Source organism: Globicephala melas, chromosome 17 (genome assembly GCF_963455315.2).
Source record: "Globicephala melas chromosome 17, mGloMel1.2, whole genome shotgun sequence".
In the NCBI taxonomy this organism is placed as follows: domain Eukaryota; kingdom Metazoa; phylum Chordata; class Mammalia; order Artiodactyla; family Delphinidae; genus Globicephala; species Globicephala melas.
The window spans coordinates 63,980,877-64,001,674 of NC_083330.1; the positions used below are offsets into that span (position 1 = coordinate 63,980,877).

The window sequence follows — 20,798 nt, forward strand, 5'->3', positions numbered from 1 at the left end:
AATCAACAAGGAAACATTCTTGGACATTTTATTTACACTTTTCGCCTGAAGGATAATTATATCTATTAAGGCATATTACTAAGTTGAGCAAAATACATTTTGTAAATTATATGTTAACAGGTCTATTTTCCAAGGATAACCACTGGATTTCCCCCCCCCCCACTTTCAGCCACCTCCTCCTTTAGTGAAAGTGATTGAAGATTTGCCTAAGAGGAAAGTGAATTCTGGTGATCTTAAGATGAAAGTAACATCAGGAAGAGTACAGCGCCCAGCAAAATCAAGGGAAAACAAAATACAAGCTAGAATGTTAAAACAAGACCTGACTGGTAATTTTGAAAATAAAAAGGTAAGACTATATTAAACTTTTGTTTGTCATGGCTCTGCTGTAGACAAGTCTTATGATTTTTAGACCATCATCATTCTTCCTTCTCTTAGCAATTAAAGGAAAATTATGGAAAAGAAGCAAGTTGTAACTGAAATTATAACATGCTTTTAAAACTTTTTAATATAAAATTAATACATGTTTATGGGTTTTTTTAAAAAGTCAAATAAAACAGTATAGAATTGCACTGTCCAATATGCTAGCCACTAGTCACATGTGGCTAATCTGATTTGAGATGTGGTATATGTGTGAAATACACATCAGATATTGAGATTTTATTATGAACAAAAGAATGTAAAATATCTTTTTTTAAATTGAAGTGTAGTTGATTTACAGTATTAGTACAAAATAGTGATTCAGTATTTTTATAGATTATACTCCACTTAAAGTTATTATAAAATATTGGCTATATTCCTGGTGCCGTAGATCCTTGTAGCTTCTTTATTTTATACATAGTAGTTTGTACCCCTTAATCTCCTACCCCTAAAGAATGTACACTATATTAGTTAATAATTTTATGCTAATTATATGTTGAAATGATAATATTTTTATTACATTGGGTTAAATAAATGTATTAAATTTGATTTTTACCTGCTGCTTTTGACTTTTTAACATGAAACTTAAATTATGTTCTTTAAGAAAACTTAAATTACATTTGTCTCTTGCTTATCTGTTAGACAATGCTAGTATAGAGGTTGTAAAGGGAAAAGAACAAAAGCATACTTTTCTTCCTCCCTGTGCCCTAGCCCACTCTTCATTGCACTCCCCAGTGGTGACCATTGTTAATAGTTGTTGATGGGACTTCCCTGGTGGCGCAGTGGTTAAGAATCCACCTGCCAATGCAGGGGACACGGGTTCAAGCCCTGGTCCGGGAGTATCCCACATGCCGCGGAGCAACTAAGCCCGTGCGCCACAACTGCTGAGCCCATGTGCCACAACTACTGAAGCCGGTGTGCACCTAAAGCCCGTGCTCCATGACAAGAGAAGCCACCACAACAAGAAGCCCGCGCACAGCAACAAAGACCCAACGCAGCCAAAAATAAAACAATAAAATAAAATAAAATTTAAAGAAAAGATAATTGTTGATATCCTTTCAGAAGTTTTCTGTGTATAAACATAATGTATATCTGTCTGTTACCTTTTTAAAATTTTTTTACATAAATGGAATCATACTATAGCACTGTTTTATAACTTGTTCTTATCACTTAACAGATTGAATATCTGTTTATATTAGTGCATGTAGTGCTACAACATTTTAAAAATATTTGCATAGTATTGCATTTATGGATATAACTTAATTTATCTCACTAGGACTCTGCTGACTGGCATTTAGGTTGTATCGTCAGTCTTCTGTTAATACAATCTGATGCAGTGGATATTCCTAGGACATTTGAACAAATGTATCTGTAGAAGTAGAATTTTTAAGTCAGAGCATGTGCATAAAAACTTTGATAGTAGTAGAATTACCTATTTCAGTCAGTTTTATTCTCCTTTATATGTATTTTTTTGTATTTTCTTAATTTTCTGCAAAGAGCGTATATTGCCTTGGAATTGAAAGAAAATATGCACATTAATAGACAACCTGCTAACACTTTCAAGGACTTTCAAAACTTTTTATTGACACTTAATCAATCATATGCATAAAAATGCACAGCTCAGTAAATTTTTACAGACTGAATACACCTGTGTTATTAGCACCCAGATCAAAAAATGGACCATTTCCAGCACCCTAGAAGCCCCTCTGCTGCTCCCTTCCAGACACTTGCCCCCTTACCCCAAGCATCACTACTCTCCTCCCTTTTAACACTGTAGATTAGTTCTGCCTTTTTTGTACTTATGTTCATTGGATCATTCAATTGGTACTCTTTTGTTTCTGGCTTCTTTCATTTAACGGTATTTTGGAGAGATCCATGTGGTCGTAAACCATTCATTCACAGCTGTATAGAATTCCATTGAGTGAATAAACCATGCTTTATCCATTCTGCTGTTGGTAGGCATTTGGGTAGTTTTCTAGGTTTTTTTGCTATTAGAAACAGTGCTGCTCTGAACATTCTAAGGCATCTTTGTTGAGCATAAGGACATGTTTCTGTTGGGTGTAAACCTAGGAATGGAATTACTGGCATATGGGCTATGCATATGTTCAACTTTAGTAAATACTGTCAGATAGTTTCCCAGGTGGTTGATTTAAACAATCCATGTTCCCACCAAGAGGTATCTGAGGGTTCCAGTTGCTTCATATTCGTAGCAACTGTTGGTATTTTTCTCATTAATTTTAACCTCTTTTCTTCTATAAGCAGTTTTAAAATGTGAAACTTCCCTCAAAACAAGAATGTGTAAAGTGTTCATTAGAAACTCAGTGCCCAGGGTTTTTACTGGAGGCTGGTTATAGGCTCCCTTGCAAAATTCCAGACTCCACAAGGAAAGCAGGTGTTCAGCATAAACCACAGTGTACAGTTTAGGCACCGTGAGCCGCTCCTGTTCGTTCTGGAGATAGTGGGAACTTCCTGGAAATCCAGATAGCTGGACACCAGACAAGGGCCAACCTTCAAGTGGGCCTTTCTAAGGGTAGCAGTCACGGACCTGCCATGTTAACTCTTCTCTGGACATATTCATATCCACATTAAGAAATAGAGTATTCCCAGTAGCTCTGAAGTCCCCTGTGTGCTTGTCCCCAATCGCATTTCTCTCCCTGTCCCATAGATGTAACCGTTGTCCTCACTTTTGCCTTATGTCCTTGGCTTTCCTTATAGCTTTATCGCCTCTACAATGTAACCCTAAACAAAATACTGTTTAGTTTTAAAAAACTAAGTAGCAGGCACAAACCTAGCTGTGTAAAGGTTAGGCGGTATTGACCCTATTAGTTGAATGTGTTTCTGAGACATGGTCTGGCTTCAGCTTTCCTGAGAGTTCACAGGAGCCTCTTCTGAGAAAACTAGTGTGGGCATGGTGATGATTGACTTCTGGGAAATAAAAGTGACACCACGGTCAGGGCATCTGGCAGCCCTTAGTCTGGATCAAAGTTGGAAGCCCTACAGAAATATTGTCTGGGAGTGGGCGGCTTCTAAAAACCCGTAGCCAGTTCTAAGGAGTAGGTCACAGTAGAGTACTTCTGTGGGTGAAACGCCTGTCCTCGACTAATTGTGTCATCAGGACATGGAAAGGGAAGTAGGAGCTTCATCAGCTCATGGTGAAGACAAAAGTAGATGAAACTCAGGCCAATCCCCCTGGGCATTCTGACCTTTGTTTAGAGAGGCTTCAATGGCAGCGGGTGTCTGGGTGACGACAGTGAACAGAGACAGTGAACGTGTCTCTTTTATGGATCGCATGGCTCCAGTCTGGGCTAGTTGCCCTTAATGTCTGGTGCATCGCTCTCAAACGGGGCTCTTCATTCACCATCGTCTTGGGCTGTCCCTCACCTCCCTCTTACACTTTGATTACCTGTTTCTTATGTGGTGAAAAGAGCACTGAACTAAGTCAGAAGATGTGGCTTTGAGTCTTGAGCCAAGACTCAACACATGTGTGATCTTAAGCAAGTTGCTGAACTTCTCTGACCTTCCCATTTTCTCAAAGAAAGGAAGACAAAACATCTCATCTGTTTCATATAGTTGTTATGTTAGGCTTAAACGAGATAATCTATGAAAATGGCTTTATGATCCTAAAATCTATAAAATGTTTTTCCATTAAGATAAAAATTGACTTAAAAGTTAAAAGTGCAAAAAAATAAAAGAGATGGAAGGATCAAGAGAGGAAAAAATTATCCAGATGCATTGCTCTTGCTACAGGGATTGACAGAGGACAGCCCATGGGCCCAATCTGGCTACTCAAGCTAAGGATGATTTTTATATTTTTAAATGATTGCATTTTAAATGGTTATATGAGTACCTGCCTAATATGCTTGATTCTGCCTCTTGACCCACAAAGCCTAAAATATTTACTGTCTGACCTTTGACAGCAAAAGTTTGTCAAACCCTGTTACAGGGTAAAAAAATATGTCATAAACTTTATCTGCTGTGTATATGCATACTCAAGAGAGAGAAAGATAGTGTGTGTGTGTGTGTGTGGAGAGTTCCATGATATAAAATATATTTTACTGTGTATTGTGTTCCAAAGTTGGAAAGCCACTGTGGACTAGATTACCTTTTCAGTTTTAAGATTATGTCACTTATTGATACTATTTTTTTTCTTTACAGAATGAATTTTCAGATGGATTAAACAAAAAGCGTTTACAAATCTTATTAAAAGGCTATGGTGAATATCCAATGAAATACAGGTAAAATTTAAATTCTTGCATGTTAAATCAATCTTATTCCCCTAATTTTTCTTGGTTAAAATTATGTTTTAATTTCAGAATGTTCATTTGGCGCTCTCTGCTACAGCTGCCTGAAAATCATACTGCATTTAGTAACCTTATAGATAAAGGTATTCATGTGGCATTTCTCAACCTTCAGAAGAAATACCCCATCAAAAGTAGGAAACTACTCAGAGTATTACAGAGGTATGTATGTTCAGTATTTTGCAGTAATGTGTATCTTCCCCAAGATATTTATTAATTACAAATGGGAGAATGGTGATTTCATAGTAGAGAAACATAGCAGACACCTCCTTAACCAAGTAATCAAATTTAAAATCACCAGTAAGAAATCCTGTCAGTGTGTTGCACATCACTTTTGTTGTATTCTTGCCGAAAACTTATAACCTCAGTCTAATCGTGGGAAAACAGACACACCCGAATTTCACCACATTTACCTTCTGTTTCATTTTTCATCATGTGAATGTATTATTTATTCAAATAAATTTTAACAAGCTTTTCTGCTCTTTCCTTATTTTATTCACAGAACCCTCTCCGCATTAGCTCACTGGTCCAGCATCTTTAGTGATACACCGTATCTTCCACTTCTGGCATTTCCATTTGTAAAATTGTTCCAGAACAACCAGCTCATCTGTTTTGAAGTTGTTGCTACTCTTATAAGTAAGTAAATAAGTAAATAATGAAACCAAGAGTAGATACTTAGACATTTTCCGATACCTTTGCAACATTTAACAATTCTAGTGTGAGACAGTCAGAAATAGAGCATAAAATGGAGAGTTTGGACATTTATACATAAATAAACCTTTTTACTTACATTGACGTTTGGATGGTTGCATTTTAGAAGATACTGTTACAGGCTAGATTTTTTAGTAAGAAGGAAGCAGATGTTTCACTTACTGAAAGTCAGTTATTATTCATAAGACTGCAGTAAGCATGTAAAGCATTTAGCACACGATGCGTAACGTGGCAGGTGTTGGCAGTTACCCCCATTCTCATCAATCATAGCTAACATTTAATGAGAACTTTCTGTGTACCAGGTACCATTCTAAGTGTTTTGCCTTTATTAACTCATTTAACCGTACAGCAGTCCTGTAGGGTAGGTGTTATATATTATTATTCCCTTTTTATAGTTGAGGAAACTGAGGCACAGAGAGCTTAAGTTCATGATTAGGTTCATGACAGAATAAGGATTTGAACCCAGGCACTCAGAGCCTATAGCTCTACTCCCATCGTGTTAACTGCCTCATCATTATCATCTACACTAAAAAGTGAGTCATTTTTTTTCATATTAGTAAAATCAGCTGAATGGTTAATGAACTGGATCCAAATTAAACCAACACTGGTTTAACAAAAAGAACATTTTTGTATGTATTTTTCTTGTACAAAGGAGATAAGCACTTAACTGTAACAATAAAATTCTGAAAAGTAGAAATAAAAAGATCCCAGTGTACATATTGTGAATATTTTAGTTTACTTCTCTTTACAGATTTTCATTCATTTTATTATGCTGTATTTGCTTTAGTAAGTTTTTACCAATCATTGGAGGAAATATAGGAAAATATACAAAAGAAAAGAAAATTCATGAATATTCCTCTTCCTCAGAAACAATCTTGATGATATATTAATGAATTTCTTTTAAGAGCATTTCCCTAAATCATTAAATATCTTAAAAAATATAATTTATTGCCTATATAATATTTCATCTTATACCATAATGTATCCCCCAACTGTTAGACTTCTAGGGTTTTTTATTTTTATAATTATACTACTTTTATTTCATATGATATATACATTTCTCTTATTTGTATACACTTTGTAAACATTTTATTTATTGTAATTCTATAACGTACATGGTCTAGTTTAATGTTTTATTGTTGGACATTTAGGTTGTTTCTAATTTTTATGTATTAAAAGTAACAATGTTGTGACTAGCTTCACATTCATAAATTTATAATAATTTCTTTTGGTTGGAGTCCCAGAATTGGTATCATTAGGTCATAAAATATGAATATTCTAATTGATCCCACTAAAGGGTAGTTTACCCTGTCAATAACACTAAGAGTTTTAAAAGGAAAAGAAACAAGAACAAAAGATGAACAATCCAATTTAAAAATGGGCAAGGGCTTGAATGGATGTTTCTCCAAAGAAGATGTACAAATGAGCTACTGAGCCCATGAAAAGATGCCCAGGATCATTAGTCATTAGGGAAATGCAGATCAAACCACAGTGAGACACCACTTCATACCTACTAGGATGGCTGTAATTTAAAAGAAAATAAGTGTTGGCAAGGATGTGGCAAAATTGTAACCTTTGTACACTGCTGATAGAAATGTAAAATGGTGCAGTCACTGTGGAAAACAGTTAGGTGGTTCCTCAAAAAGTTAAATATAGAATTACCATATAACCCCACAGTTGTACTCCTAGGGATATCCCCCAAAAAATTGAAAACAGAAACTCAAATAGATACTTGTATACAAATATGTTTGTGGAGCATTATTCCCAATAGCCAAAAGATGGAAACAACCCAAATGTCCATTAACAGATGAATGGAGAAACCATATCTGTATATATACAGTGGAATATTATTCAGCCATAAAAAGCAATGACATTCTGACACCTGCTACAACATGGATCAGCCTTGGAAACATGTTTAGTGAAAAAAGCTAGACACTGAAGGACAGATTTATGTGAAATTTCTCAAATAGGCACAGAAAGTAGATTAGAGGTTACCAGGGCTGGGGAAGTAGAAATGGGAAGTTAATGCTGAATAGGTACAGAGTTTCTGTTTAGAAAAGGATTTTGGAAATAGTGATGGTTGCACAACATTGTGAATAGAATTAATGTCACTCAATGGTACACTTAAAAATGGTTAAAATGGCAAATTATGTTTTACCACAAGAAAGAAATAAAGCAATTATATCTCATTTAGAGTAGGCATGCACAACTATCTTTTACTTCCAGTAAAATCTTGTTACATAGCTACGTATGATTATATACTAAGGAAATGGATTTTTCTCTTCTGAAACTGAAATCTAAATCTAAAAGATCCATGACAGTCAGCATGAGTAGCTATGGATTTTCGTCAAGGGTCTCAAACTAGTTTTATTCAATAAACTGAGCTTCAACTAAATGTTGGCCCTGCTTTGGGATAAGCCATTGTTTGGGCTTTCAGGTTACAGTCTAGTTGGGGCCAAGAAGAAATTGTGAAGGAATATAGTTACTTCTATGTATAACTTGGAATATGTTTATAAAAGTCATTTTTAAGCACTCTTTAGAGTTCCTCTTATAACCAGGAGGAAATTCTTCAGGTTTAGTGAAGGGCCTCCACACGATGACCATTTCTCTTTATTCTCCTCTCAGTCAATTCTGTCTCTAGATCCTCTACCCATACTTCTGTGTGGTGGCACCTAGCAGAATACAAGAGGAGACGTTTACTGTATAAAACAGGGTTTCCCTCTTGCTTAATTGAAAAGTTGTTCTATTGATGAAGATTAAATATAAGAGAGCTTTGTGTATGTGTGTGGTGTTTTAAAATTCCCAAAACTAGCAGTGTCTGGGACATCATAGGTACTTACTTAGGAGAGGTTGGATTTTTCTGTTAAAGTTAACGTATTAAGAGCAGCAGTTAAAGAAGCTGAAATGTTTCTTTTAAAGCTTAGTTTTTGCAAGATTTTATTTATGACTTAAATATTAACTCAAATCTAAATACTTAACTAATAAATGAAATAATGGAATAAACCATGTGTAATCCAATATTCTGATCAGACCATTTGCTAATTTGAGAAAGATCTTATCGTCAAAACATGAAACCCCAGCTCAGTATTTAAAATAAAAAATCTGAATTTAATAATTATGGCAAGTTGTGGTGGTTAGACATAGGTTCATTGAGCAGTGAAACTGATCATCTTCCTAGGGTTTTTGGAAAAGAATGTTTTGGGGGTTGTGCTGGTTACTAAGTGAGAGTGAGTTAAAGTCAGCCTTAGAAGCCTCTTCAGTGGAACGGATTCTCCTTTCTATTGGCTGACTTTCAGAGGACACTGCTGCAGCTGTCACTGATTGGTTGGTTTTCAAAGTCAAGTTTACTGAAACAAGTTGTCATTGATCAGTTAGATTTCAAACCAGTCCTGGTGACTCCCTGTTACCATACCTATAGAACACTCTTTTCCTAGAAATGGGACTCTTTAATTAGGAATGAATTTTAGTAGATTTGAGGAGATTGCCATTTAACATTGATCACATTTTATCGAAGACTTAAATAGGGACCTTTTTTAGGAGAGGGTCATTTTGTTAGCCAGGAGAAATCTAAATACATGCAGCACACAAGCCAGCAGGAAACAGAGCCTTATAGCTACCATCAGGAATACTTTGGGAAGGTTTGTTTGTTTCAGTTGACACTTTCTCATTGACTGCTCTGAAGAAACGGGAATATTCTATAAACCTAAAATACCGCAGTAACATGATGGAGTTTTAAAATCTATTGTTCTAGAATTTAAAGGGTTATGTTTTCCTTATTAATGGGCATGTTGAGGATATAAAGAGTGGATACATTTAAGAACTGCAAAGCTCTTTGATGATATAGAAAGGTAAAGGTAAATTTTCAATTTTTTTCTTCATAGTCAATTGGTGTCAACACTGGTTTGAATATTTTCCTAATCCTCCTATCAATATTCTTAGTATGATAGAAAATGTTTTGGCATTTCATGACAAGGAACTCCTGCAACACTTCATAAATCATGATATAACTTCCCAGGTAAGAAATGTAAGGTTTTTAGAATAACAACTTATTTTGGAAGCTAACATTGGTTCTGGTATAAATAAGACAGTATTTTCTTGAAAGAATATAATAAACATACTACCGTTATGCTTTTAATAGTATTCCACTTTTTTCTTCATTAAACTGCTTTCCTGAAAGTCTGTAAAGAAGAGCCAAAATTAGAGTAGTTCTTTTCATAGTTATGTTCTTAATATAATGATTTTATAAACCAAATGAGTATATTAGCAATGGCTGTTATGACTTTTCCCTCAAGAAATAATACATTTTTTCTTATTTATTTTAGCTGTATGCATGGCCTCTTCTTGAAACTGTGTTCTCAGAAGTACTGACCAGAGAGGAGTGGCTAAAATTATTTGATAATGTCTTTTCCAACCATCCTTCATTCCTCCTGATGACTGTTGTGGCCTACAACATATGTTCTAGAGCTCCTTTGCTCAACTGTAATCTTAAAGATGATTTTGAGGTACATATCCTTGTTCTTAAGTAGTGGTACTCAAATTTCATTTATTTCAGTTAAAAATCCACGTATTTATTGAGTACCTACTATATGTCAGGTACTGGTGCCAGGTGGTTAAGAATATAGCGGAGAATAAGTTATACCACTGCGTGCTGGCCCTTACATAGCTGTAGTCAGTCATAGCTTGACTACTAGTCCTAAAATCATAGCTTCAGAGAAGAATCATGATAATATTGGAGTTTTGTGCTTTTTGCCTGTTTAAAGGATGTTTAACAATTGGGTCGTTGTTTATTCTGTGCATGATTTTATCAGTGACCCAGCTGGTCTGGGATAATCTAGATGCTTATTACACATGCAGAATGGTAACTGAGAATTTTGAGGCCAGTGGCTGAAAGAAAGCATTAGAGGTAGTTTTTGAAGGGAGAGGTTCTTTTGGTAACAGGATAAGTTAAGTTGGTTTTGTTTGTTTGTTACTTATTTTGTGGTTCCTATCAAATTAAACTCTCTTTTTACTTCATGATCACAAGATGCGTACATACATGTATGTATGTGTGTGTATTTACTAGAATTTGGACCTGCCAGCAGAACAAGATAATGTGGAAACATGTCAGATATTTTTTAAAAATCAAGGTTATTTTCAAAGGCTAATTTAGTTTTGAATTTACCTATTTCGGATTTTGAAGAAAAAAATTGCAGTAGAAGAATTTATTTCGTTGTTGAAGCAGTCTTCTATTATGAAGGAAGCCTTCATTTTGAGTTAACATTTTAAAAGTTTTATTTCAAAATTTCATAATATGGTTGTATAAATTTATTTTTTTAAATATGAAACTGGATCTTCATTTTAAAACTTGGGTTATGAAACTCTTCAGTGAATTTGCAAAAAAAAAAAATCCTCTTAAAGATAAATTCACATTTACATGTTTAAACTCGTTTTAGTTCTACCTTAATTGCTTTACTAGGTCAATCTCAATTTAAACACCAAGTTTTCTTACAGTATTTTTTTCACCATCGGAATAACCTGGATATAAGTGCTGTAATTAGAGAAGTTTATCGTCTCATGGATACCACGCCCACTGATATTCATCCAGACAGCATGCTTGATGTTTTTGTGGCACTGACAAAAGGGCAATACCCAGTATTTAATCAATATCCAAAGTTTATTGTGGACCGTCAGACACAGGAACGAGAAAGAATAAGAATAAGGGATGATGAACTGGATTACTTAAGAGAGAGGTAATCATGCAACGGTTGTTCTTTGATAAAAACAAAATCTATTATAAACAAAATTTTTGTGAAAAAGACATGTAAATTATTAAGTTGTATAAAATCAGAGTTTGAAGGATGGAAATATCTTTAAAGGTATTCTTGCATATGGAAGTAAAACAGTTACATGTTAATCAGGCATACATTTTGTGTTTTGTTCGTTCTTGGACTTAAATTACTCAGTTTTCTTATTTGCGTTTTGTTATAATAATAAATATTATCTACTCTAGGCAGGCAGTTGAAGACATGCAAGCTGAACTAGACCAGCAAAGAGTTGAAGATGAAGCTTGGTACCAAAAACAGGAACCGCTTCGTAAAGCTGAAGAAACAAGGAGAGAAACGCCCTTACAAGAGGAGGAGATGATGATACAGCAAAGACAAAAGTATGTTTAACACTTTGAAAAAAGCTGGACATCTGAGTTATTTTAATAATTTTTATTTCTTTCTTTCATTATTATGAAATTATATATAATTATATACAGTTTCACTTTGTATAGTATTACCCAGCTCTGCTATTTCCATTAAGCAAATGTTTAAGCTAATAAAAAGAAATTATAATACATTTTTCAAAAAATTGGCATATAGTAAACTGTAATTCTGAAGCTATACTGAGTATAATATAACTTGCTCTGATTATTCAGAAGTAATACAAGATCTAAGGTACCTTTTACGGTGGGCAGAAATGCCTTGCAACACAATGCTGGGTAAATCATCTTTAGTGGAGTATAATTTTTTAAATTGTGTTTTAAACATATCTGTGTGACCTGAAAATGAAACATAAAATGATTGTCTCATTGTACATTTCATACTTTGGAGGACAGGGAAAGAAGTATTAAATGCTTATTCAATAATACATTAATAAGGCAAAATGTTTAAATTAGTTAAGATCATGGGATAAGCATTGAGATTAAGGCTAATTGTTGGGAAAATCACTTCTGTAAGTGTTTGTTGATTCTTATTTTTGGATAGGACTATGAAACAGATTTCTGGTGTGAATTTAAAAAAATTACTGAACTGAGCCATCAGCGTTCTAAAATTCTAAAAGAATAAGCATACATAATCTTTGGTAACATTGGAGTATTTGGGGGCCGCCTTTTCTCAGATAAAGGATATTAATTGTATTGAGGTGATCTGAGTAGTAGACCTGTTAAAGAGAATTTCTGAGTATGAAGAAATAGCCAATTGCATGTGGACTTGTCACTTTCATGAATGCAGGCTTATTTTGTAATTGAGCGTTTTCATTTATATATTATAAAAACCCATGTTATGATAGCACCAGTTGAATTGGGAAAGCAGACCAAAATAGGTGGCAGGCCTTTCATTGTTGTGAAACATAGTATTTTTCCATTTAAATATATATTGGGAAATGATTTTATTTATTCCTCTTGATGTATTTTGTGTTTAAGACTAGCTGCTGTGAAAAGAGAGTTGAAAGTAAAGGAAGTGCACTTACAAGATGCTGCAAGAAGGCGTCTTCTGCAGCTTCAGCAAGAACAGCGTGAAATGGAGCTAAGAAGACTGGATGATGAAATTGAGAGAAAGGTTTATTATTCTTAGTTCTCATACATTATCTCCATTAACTCTTACTTAAATGTAACGAACACCTTCAAGTTAAATAATATTCCTAGAGTTCACAAGGGATACTAAATAGCCCCTTTAGTTTTATGTAATTCTGCCCTGCCCTCAGCTATTCTTATTCTCTTTTATATTTCATTAATGGTTAAATGTTTTAGAAATGCCAGGAAAATGGGTCAGGTTGACGAGTGTCCTTGATGACTGTCTCTTTTAGAGAAGTATCAATTAAGCATGAAGTTAATTGTGAAGTAAGGGAAATGCTCCTTTTTAATATAAAAATTTACACATCGCCAGTCTAGAAAGATCTCCATTATAAAATATATGGAGTTAAAATGGACCTTCTCCACTCTTCTCTCATTTCATCCCCAGAGATAAATTATTTTAAAATGGCTATATATCTTTCTTTTTTATGGTTGCATAGTATTCCATTATATGGACATGTCATAGTTTACTTAACTAATCCTTTGCTGTTGGACATTTAGGTTGTTTGCAGTATTCTGCTGTACAAAACACTGCTAGATTGTGCATTCTCGGTACAAATCTTTGAGTAGTTGCACACATATTTTTGTTGAATAAATTCCAAGGTATGCCAGATTGTCCTCCAAAAATGAATCCACTTAGGTATTTTAAGAATATAAGAGTACGGGCTTCCCTGGTGGCGCAGTGGTTGGGGGTCCGCCTGCCGATGCGGGCGATGCGGGTTCGTGCCCCGGTCCGGGAGGATCCCGTGTGCTGCGGAGTGGCTGGGCCCGTGGGCCATGGCCGCTGGGCCTGCGCATTCAGAGCCTGTGCTCTGCGGCGGGAGAGGCCGCGGCGGTGGGAGGCCCGCGTACCGCAAAAAAAAAAAAAAAAAGAGAATATAAGAGTACCGATACCCTAGTTAATTTGGAGTGCATCAGTCTTAATATTTGCCAGTCTGATAGGTGATAGGTGAAAAACGGTTTTGTTTTTTGTGCTAATGATGTTACCTGTCTCTTTATTTATTTATATTTACTTTTTCGGGCGGTACGCGGGCCTCTCACCGCTGCGGCCTCTCCCGTTGCGGAGCACAGGCTCCAGACGCGCAGGCTCAGCGGCCATGGCTCACGGGCCTAGCCGCTCCGCGGCATGTGGGATCTTCCCAGACCGGGGCACGAACCCGTGTCCCCTGTATCGGCAGGCGGACTCTCAACCACTGCGCCACCAGGGAAGCCCAGTCTCTTCATTTATTTATCTTCGTTTGTAGAACTAAAAATTGCATATCTAAATCGTTTTTCCATTTTTCTACCAAGTTACTCTTTTTCTTACCAATTTACACAGGCTCTTTTATCATTTGGGGCAACAGTGTCCAATAGAAATATGATGTGAGCCACATGGGTAATTTTAAGTTTTCTAATGGCCACATTAAAAAGTAAGAAGAAACAGGTGAAATTAATTTTAATAATATTTAACTCAGTATATCTGAAATTATCTTTGCAGTATGTCATTAGTAAACATTGTCATTGAGATGTTTTACCTTTTGTTTGTATGAAGTATTCGAAATCTAATAGTTTATACTTGTAGCACACCTCAATTGGGGCTAATCACATTTTAAGTGACTCAGCAGTTATATGTGGCTATAGTGCTTGCCTCACAGCATAGAGTCAGGGCATTAATCCTTTTGTCTGTTGAGAATGTTTTGCTCGGTCTGTGTTTCTTGACTCTTAAGAATGTTTGCAGTGTCTTTTTTTCATTATGTAAAATATTTTAATTTTTGGATAACCAACTTCATTAGTTTTTTATGACTTCTAGGTTTTCTGTCATGTTTATTAACCTTCCCATTTAAGGTTATATTACCACTTATGCCTATTTTCTTCTAGTTCTGTAGTTTTCTGTTGTTTTTTTAAATCTTTGATTATCTTTTTAATTATTTAATTATTTATTTATTTATGGCTGCGTTGGGTCTTTGTTGCTGCGTGCGGGCTTCCTCTAGTTGTGGCGAGCGGGGGCTACTCTTCATTGAGGTTCGCGGGCTTCTCATTGCGGTGGCTTCTTTTGTTGTGGAGCATGGGCTCTAGGCGCGCAGGCCTCAGTAGTTGTGGCATGCGAGCTCAGTAGTTGTGGCTCGCGGGCTGTAGAGCGTGGGCTCAGTAGTTGTGGCGCACAGGCTTAGTTGCTCCGCGGCATGTGGGATCTTCCCGGACCAGGGCTCGAACCCATGTCCCCTTCATTGGCAGGCAGATTCTTCACCACTGCGCCACAGGGAAGTCCCTAAGAGTCAGCAGATTATTGTGTGCCAGCAAGTCTGACCCACCACCTGTTTTGTTAAGGCTCGTGAGTTACAATGGTTTTAACATTTTCACTAGTTAAAAAAAATCGGAATCAAAGAATAATAATTCATGACATGAAAATTATATTAAATTTTTAAAACATGAAATTCAAATTTCAGTGACCATAAATACAGTTTTATTGGAAAACGATCACACTTATTTGTTTACATATTTCTTTGGCTGCTTTCGCACTACAACAGCAGAGGTGAATAGCTGACACAAACGATGTCCCACAAAGCCTAAAGTATTTAACTCTGAGACCCTTTACAGGAAAAGTTTGCCAGCCCCTGATGTGCTGAAAATTGAATGTAAGGAATGAGTTAGGAACCAAGCTTACTTCTTTCAATTTTCCCAGCAGCATTTGTTGAATATTAGCGAAGTCATTTTGCCAGCTGATGGTTATTAAATGTTCAGTTCCCTTATAAACTTGATCTCCTCCTTTGCTGTCTATTCCTAAGCCAGTACCACACTGTGTGAATAACACCTGTGTAATGTTTTACTAATTAGTAGGCCTAATTGCCATAATTAGTGTGCCTTTTAAAGGGTTTTCTTGGGGGCTTCCCTGGTGGCGCGGTGGTTGAGAGTCCGCCTGCCGATGCAGGTGGACATGGGTTCGTGCCCTGGTCCGGGAAGATCCCACATGCCGCGGAGCGGCTGGGCCCGTGAGCCATGGCCGCTGGGCCTGCGCATCCGGAGCCTGTGCTCCGCAACGGGAGAGGCCACAACAGTGAGAGGCCGGCGTACCGCGAAAAAAAAAAAGAGTTTTCTTCAGTATTCTCAAATGTTTATCGTTTCAAATAGACTTTGAAAATTTTATCTCTCCCTCTCTCTCTCTCTCTGAATCCTCCCATCCTATTGGAATTTTTATTAGGATTGCGTTGAATTTGTAAACTAATTAAGGAGTTTCAAACTTGCTTTTGATAAAGTAGTAAATATTTAAATTTTTCTTAAGATTTTCATTCATCTATATTAATAATCTATTATCTCTTTTTATAGCATGAGATAATACTTTGTTTTGTTTAAAGCCAATTAACTTTAAGTTGGTTTTTAAAATCCATGATTTCTTTTAACTATCTCGTCTAGTAAATGAGGTTGGTAATTCATTATTCTAGAAAATCTATGTTCTTCCCCAAAAGTAATACAGGCTTAGAACTCTGATCTCTTTATTCCAAACCCCTTTGAGATAGTGGAAGGGGGTTTTTTTGGTGAAAGAATCCTGTCAAGTCCTTTCAATGGCACGATCTGGCCTCTGCCTCCCATTCCAGCCTCCTGCCCTTCCATCTCCCTGGTCTGATAGTGAGCTCTGACCCTGCTAAATAGCAGAAGCTTCTCTACTCACCGTTCAGGCACCAGCAGGAAAGGCAGCTTGAGTCCAAAGTGACACGTACAAGTGACACAGACATCTGTTAGTAGCAAGCAAAGTTGATCTGTTTTGCTCTGGTACATAGCTGTTTGTATCTCTGAAAATTCATGAGCAAAAGAGCTTCTGTAATTGAAATTCCTAAAAAGCATTATTTGCTATGCCAAACGTCTCCTCCACCTCTTAGCATTACAACTACTCTTGCCTCATCAACTCAAGTCTCCCTACCTCTGAGCTAACTGCTTTCTCAGGAACCTCTTTAAGGTGAACTGGTTTTCCGTCCGTGGTTTTTCTACTCCTTGGATGCATGTCCTTGCACATCCCACTATACTCTCATTTTTACTGTTTGTTTCTCTGGTTATATGTATTCGATAGTTTGTCTACAATATCTAACACTTTGCCTTATGCGTGTAAGTAGTCATGCAATCATTAACCGTTTACTGGTTGGATGAAATGATTAGGTTAGATGCCTCATGGGTTATAGTTTGTTTTGTTTTGTTCTGAAACACATATCATGTTATTCTCACTCCTAAAGGATGAGCATTTTAGGCAGCCAAGTATTTAAGACAGTTCCCAGGAGTCTCTATGAGTTCCTGATCCAAATCCTCTAGTGTATAGGACTGAAAAGCTCCCAAGGAATCAGATTTCGAGAAAGGTGAACTTTAAATTGGCTAAGTCCAAGCAGGGCACATACAGGCTGAACAGTCCACAGTAAATTTTAACTTGAAATTACTAGTTGCCAAACCGAATTTAGAAAAGTATAGAAGTTTAATCAAAAAGAACATTAAATAAATGTTATATCGAATAAGATTAAACATTTTATATTTTTATCCACTGTGAATTGAAATTGCTCAAGTTTTTCTAACTCATAATATGGCTAATGTAATATGGAAAGAGCTGCCATCTGTTCCCCCAGTCTGGGCAGATGAGCATATGGTAATTGTGTTTTCTTTTTTAGAAAATTATGCTTAACTTTAACTCAGACGTTATTTCTAGATTCCACAGTGAATGTTAATAGATTGGCAATTACTCTCGTTTCAAAAACCCAATACCTCTTATTTTAAATGCATTTAGCGGGTTGTTCATATCACAAGATTACTTCATCTATTAAACAAAAAATATTTATGTAAATTGTTTTTGGTATTGACAGTCTGTTATTTGGCCGTAGGTACGTATGAGAGATCGAGACATTGTTGCCACAGCCAAAGACCTAGAAGTGAGACGTCTGGAACTCGGATCACAAAAGAGCCTTCACGAGAAGGTAGAAATCAACAACTTCCAATAGAAGAAAAGCAGAGTTTGTACGAACTCTTTTTAGACAGTTTATTCAAGGTTTTTTAATGTTCATTTTATATTTTGTTTTTCAAGAAGAGCATAGTGTTATCCAGGATTGTAAGGTAGCCAGAATGTCTGAATGCACAGTTTGTTGTAATTCTTTAATTCATGTTTCTCTTAACAACTTAGTCTAGTGTCTGAAGCACCAGATGTAAGCCCCAGATTTTGCCTCAGGATCTTTTACTAACTTACTAAGTTTCCTCATATCTGTGTAATAGTGACTGCAGAATTACCCCAGTACTTCACAAGGATCCTACCAGGTAAGTCAGGTAAGAGCTGTAAAGCACTCGAAATTTGAATCTTCTGGAATCAAATTAGCAAGGACCTACTTTAGCACGTATAATTCAGTTTCCAAGACACTGGAAACTTTCTTACTGCTGTAGATATTTTTTGTTGGGGAAAAGCATTATGTTACTCATTTATTTAATGTTGAAACCACGTTTTCACTTCCTTCAGTCCTCTTAAAGTCAGACTGAGTTCGAAATTAGCGATAACTACAAATACGTAACAGGTAACGTGCATATGATTGTTTGTTGCTCACATTAAATAAGATTTAAAACATAGCATCCATTCATAACTACAACACTTTACGTTTCTACACTGAACTTTTTCTAAATCCGAGCCCCAGGAATTTACACTGGGTCTCCTGCGATTCTGAATTACAATTCATTCATTTGAACTAAGCTTGAGGTTATTTTTTACTATCTTTTCTGCGGGGGAGGTGGAGTGGTGGCACCGGGGGCATGATTTCAGAATTAACAGGAATTTTGCAAGAAAATACTAAAAATTTCAAAGTGTTTTTCTCTCAGATTCTCAAATATTAACATTTTGCTAAGTTTGCATTATCCTTCTCTTTCTGTCTGTACACACACACGTTTTTTTTCCTGAGCTGTTTGAGTTGCAGACATTATGCTCTTTTACCCCTGAATACTTCATTGTATATTTTCTACAAGGAATCCTTATTACATAATCACACTACAGTGATCAAAATCAGCACATTAACATATTATTATCTGTTGTATAAACCATATTCACATCTTATCAGTTGTCCTAAACATGTCTTTTATAGCAAAAGAAAATCTAAGCTACTCCATTTGTTTCAGTTGTCATGTCTCTTTATTCTCCTCTCAGTCGGAACCACTCCTGAGTCTTGTCTTTATATTTTATGACACTTATACTTTTGAAGTATATAGGCCAGATAGATTGTAGAATGTTCCTCAATTAGCATTTGTTGTTTACCTGTTGACTAATATCAAGCACCTTTTCATATGTTCATTGTCCGTTTTTATATCTTCTTCGGAGATCATGTGGTTAATGTCTGTTTAAAGCATGTAGGGCCATACTTTCTTGGTTTTTGTTATATCGTGTAATTTTTTGTTGAAAACTAGCTATTTTAAGGAAGAGGACATTTCTGGAAATCACATTCTTTTCTCTCCTAAGGGTTTCTTGTTGTTTCTTTGCTTAGTGACTTTTCTGAATTATTCTGTAAAGTATTCTTTGTCATGCGTAGCCACTGAAGTCTCTACTCAGGTAGCCTGGTGACGAGACAGAGATTTCCTTAGATCCCTTGAACCAGAAAGCCTCTAGGCTTTGCCGAGAGGCACCGTGTGCATCATTTTCGGGCACACTTTCAACACTCAAGTTAGATAGTTTACAACTCTCTTAGATTTCACTTCCTGATTTTGCAAAACCTCAGTTCACCAGAGCTGAGCGCTTAGGACCTTCTCAGGTCTGAGCATTCACACAGCCCTTGGCACGCGCACATTGTACACATGCACACGGCCTTCTGAAGTCCCTGGAATCTGTTGGAGCATTTCAGAGCCCCCTATAGGTATCTGATTCCCCAGCTTTTCCTACAAAGCTTTTTGATTGGCCTGTTGTTTGCTCTGTGACCCACTGCCTTGGGCAGTCACGACGTTCAACAGTTTCCCCTGATGGTTTTCAGCAGACATCCCCAGGGAAAAGGCTACAGGTGAGTTATGAGTCAGGTCAAATAAAAACAGCCTTGAAAGTGGGGTCTTCCAAGTCAGATGGTGACAGTTCTCTGGGAATGGGAGTTACAAGGACCTCAATTCCATTTTGTCCCCTCCATTAGCTGCCAGGCTAATGATTTTCAAAGCTAATGGCAGAGCTTAGGGGTGGCTGGAATAGGAATAGGAATAATGCAAGTTTAAAATGCCATAAAGTTCGTCTTTCTTACTAAGATTCAGCCATTTTTATGAATAAATGCTCCCCAGATTGCTGTAAGCCTTCAGTTTATTTCCAGAGTTCTGAAAAAAGTTTGTTTTGCCAGTGATCTCAGTGCTTTTATAGATGAGAGAATTTTCAGAGGTCCTTACTCTTATTTCCACTGATGTCACCACTGTTTGCTTTACTTTGAAAATTAGATGATTACAGTTTTGGTATTCTGAAAAAGAGCAAAGACGTTTTTTGTCCTAACATCATTATTTTATGGATTGGTGATTTTTTTAAAATGATTTCTTTAACAGAATCTCACTAGAAATCAAGAAGCTATTGCAAAAGAAATGAGAGAAGATGCAGACGCCAATAAACGAAAAGTGGATCTTGAAGATCACATGTTTCATAGACCGATAGGAACAGATCAAACTCAGAACCAAAACACTCAGAAGGTAAAAATATGATGAATTTAGTGTATCTATAGAAGGAGGAATTACCATCTGCCATTCTTTTAAAAGAAGGAATTTAATAATGAACTCTATAAAGTTAATTTGTTTCTTTGCTTCAGTTATCACAGTTCCTAGAAATTCACATTATTTTATTTAGAGGCTACTTACTTCACTGACAGCCATATACATGTGTCTTTTATACTCTTAGAGAATTTCAAGACTTGGAAGAAAATACATAGGGAATAACTTTATAACTTTTAGTGCCCTCCATTGTTAAGTCTCCGAAATTATCCCTGAGTGGATTAGTTGCAAAACATCAGGTCTCTGCCTGGTATATAAGCCAGCGTTTCCAAAGTGTATTCTGTAGAATATCAATAACTAGTATTAAATAAAATGGGGATGACACGTATTGAAAACGCTGTCTTAAA

The 20,798-nt window shown here is 36.2% G+C and overlaps 1 protein-coding gene across 2 annotated transcripts in view; it reads left to right on the forward strand.

The window, feature by feature from the left end:
* TBC1D31 (TBC1 domain family member 31) overlaps positions 1–20,798 on the forward strand; it is a 61,584-nt gene that overhangs the window by 29,185 nt on the left and 11,601 nt on the right. Inside the window, exons 8-19 of one of the 2 annotated variants that reach the window (XM_030875708.2) lie at positions 170–346; positions 4,573–4,652; positions 4,731–4,877; positions 5,218–5,351; positions 9,308–9,441; positions 9,749–9,928; positions 10,917–11,155; positions 11,416–11,568; positions 12,592–12,727; positions 17,577–17,669; positions 19,653–19,715; positions 20,233–20,373. In XM_030875708.2, coding sequence (XP_030731568.1) covers positions 170–346; positions 4,573–4,652; positions 4,731–4,877; positions 5,218–5,351; positions 9,308–9,441; positions 9,749–9,928; positions 10,917–11,155; positions 11,416–11,568; positions 12,592–12,727; positions 17,577–17,669; positions 19,653–19,715; positions 20,233–20,373 — 1,677 coding nt within the window. The remainder of the gene's footprint in view (positions 1–169; positions 347–4,572; positions 4,653–4,730; positions 4,878–5,217; positions 5,352–9,307; positions 9,442–9,748; positions 9,929–10,916; positions 11,156–11,415; positions 11,569–12,591; positions 12,728–17,576; positions 17,670–19,652; positions 19,716–20,232; positions 20,374–20,798) is intronic. The other variant, XM_030875709.2, reaches the window with a different exon arrangement.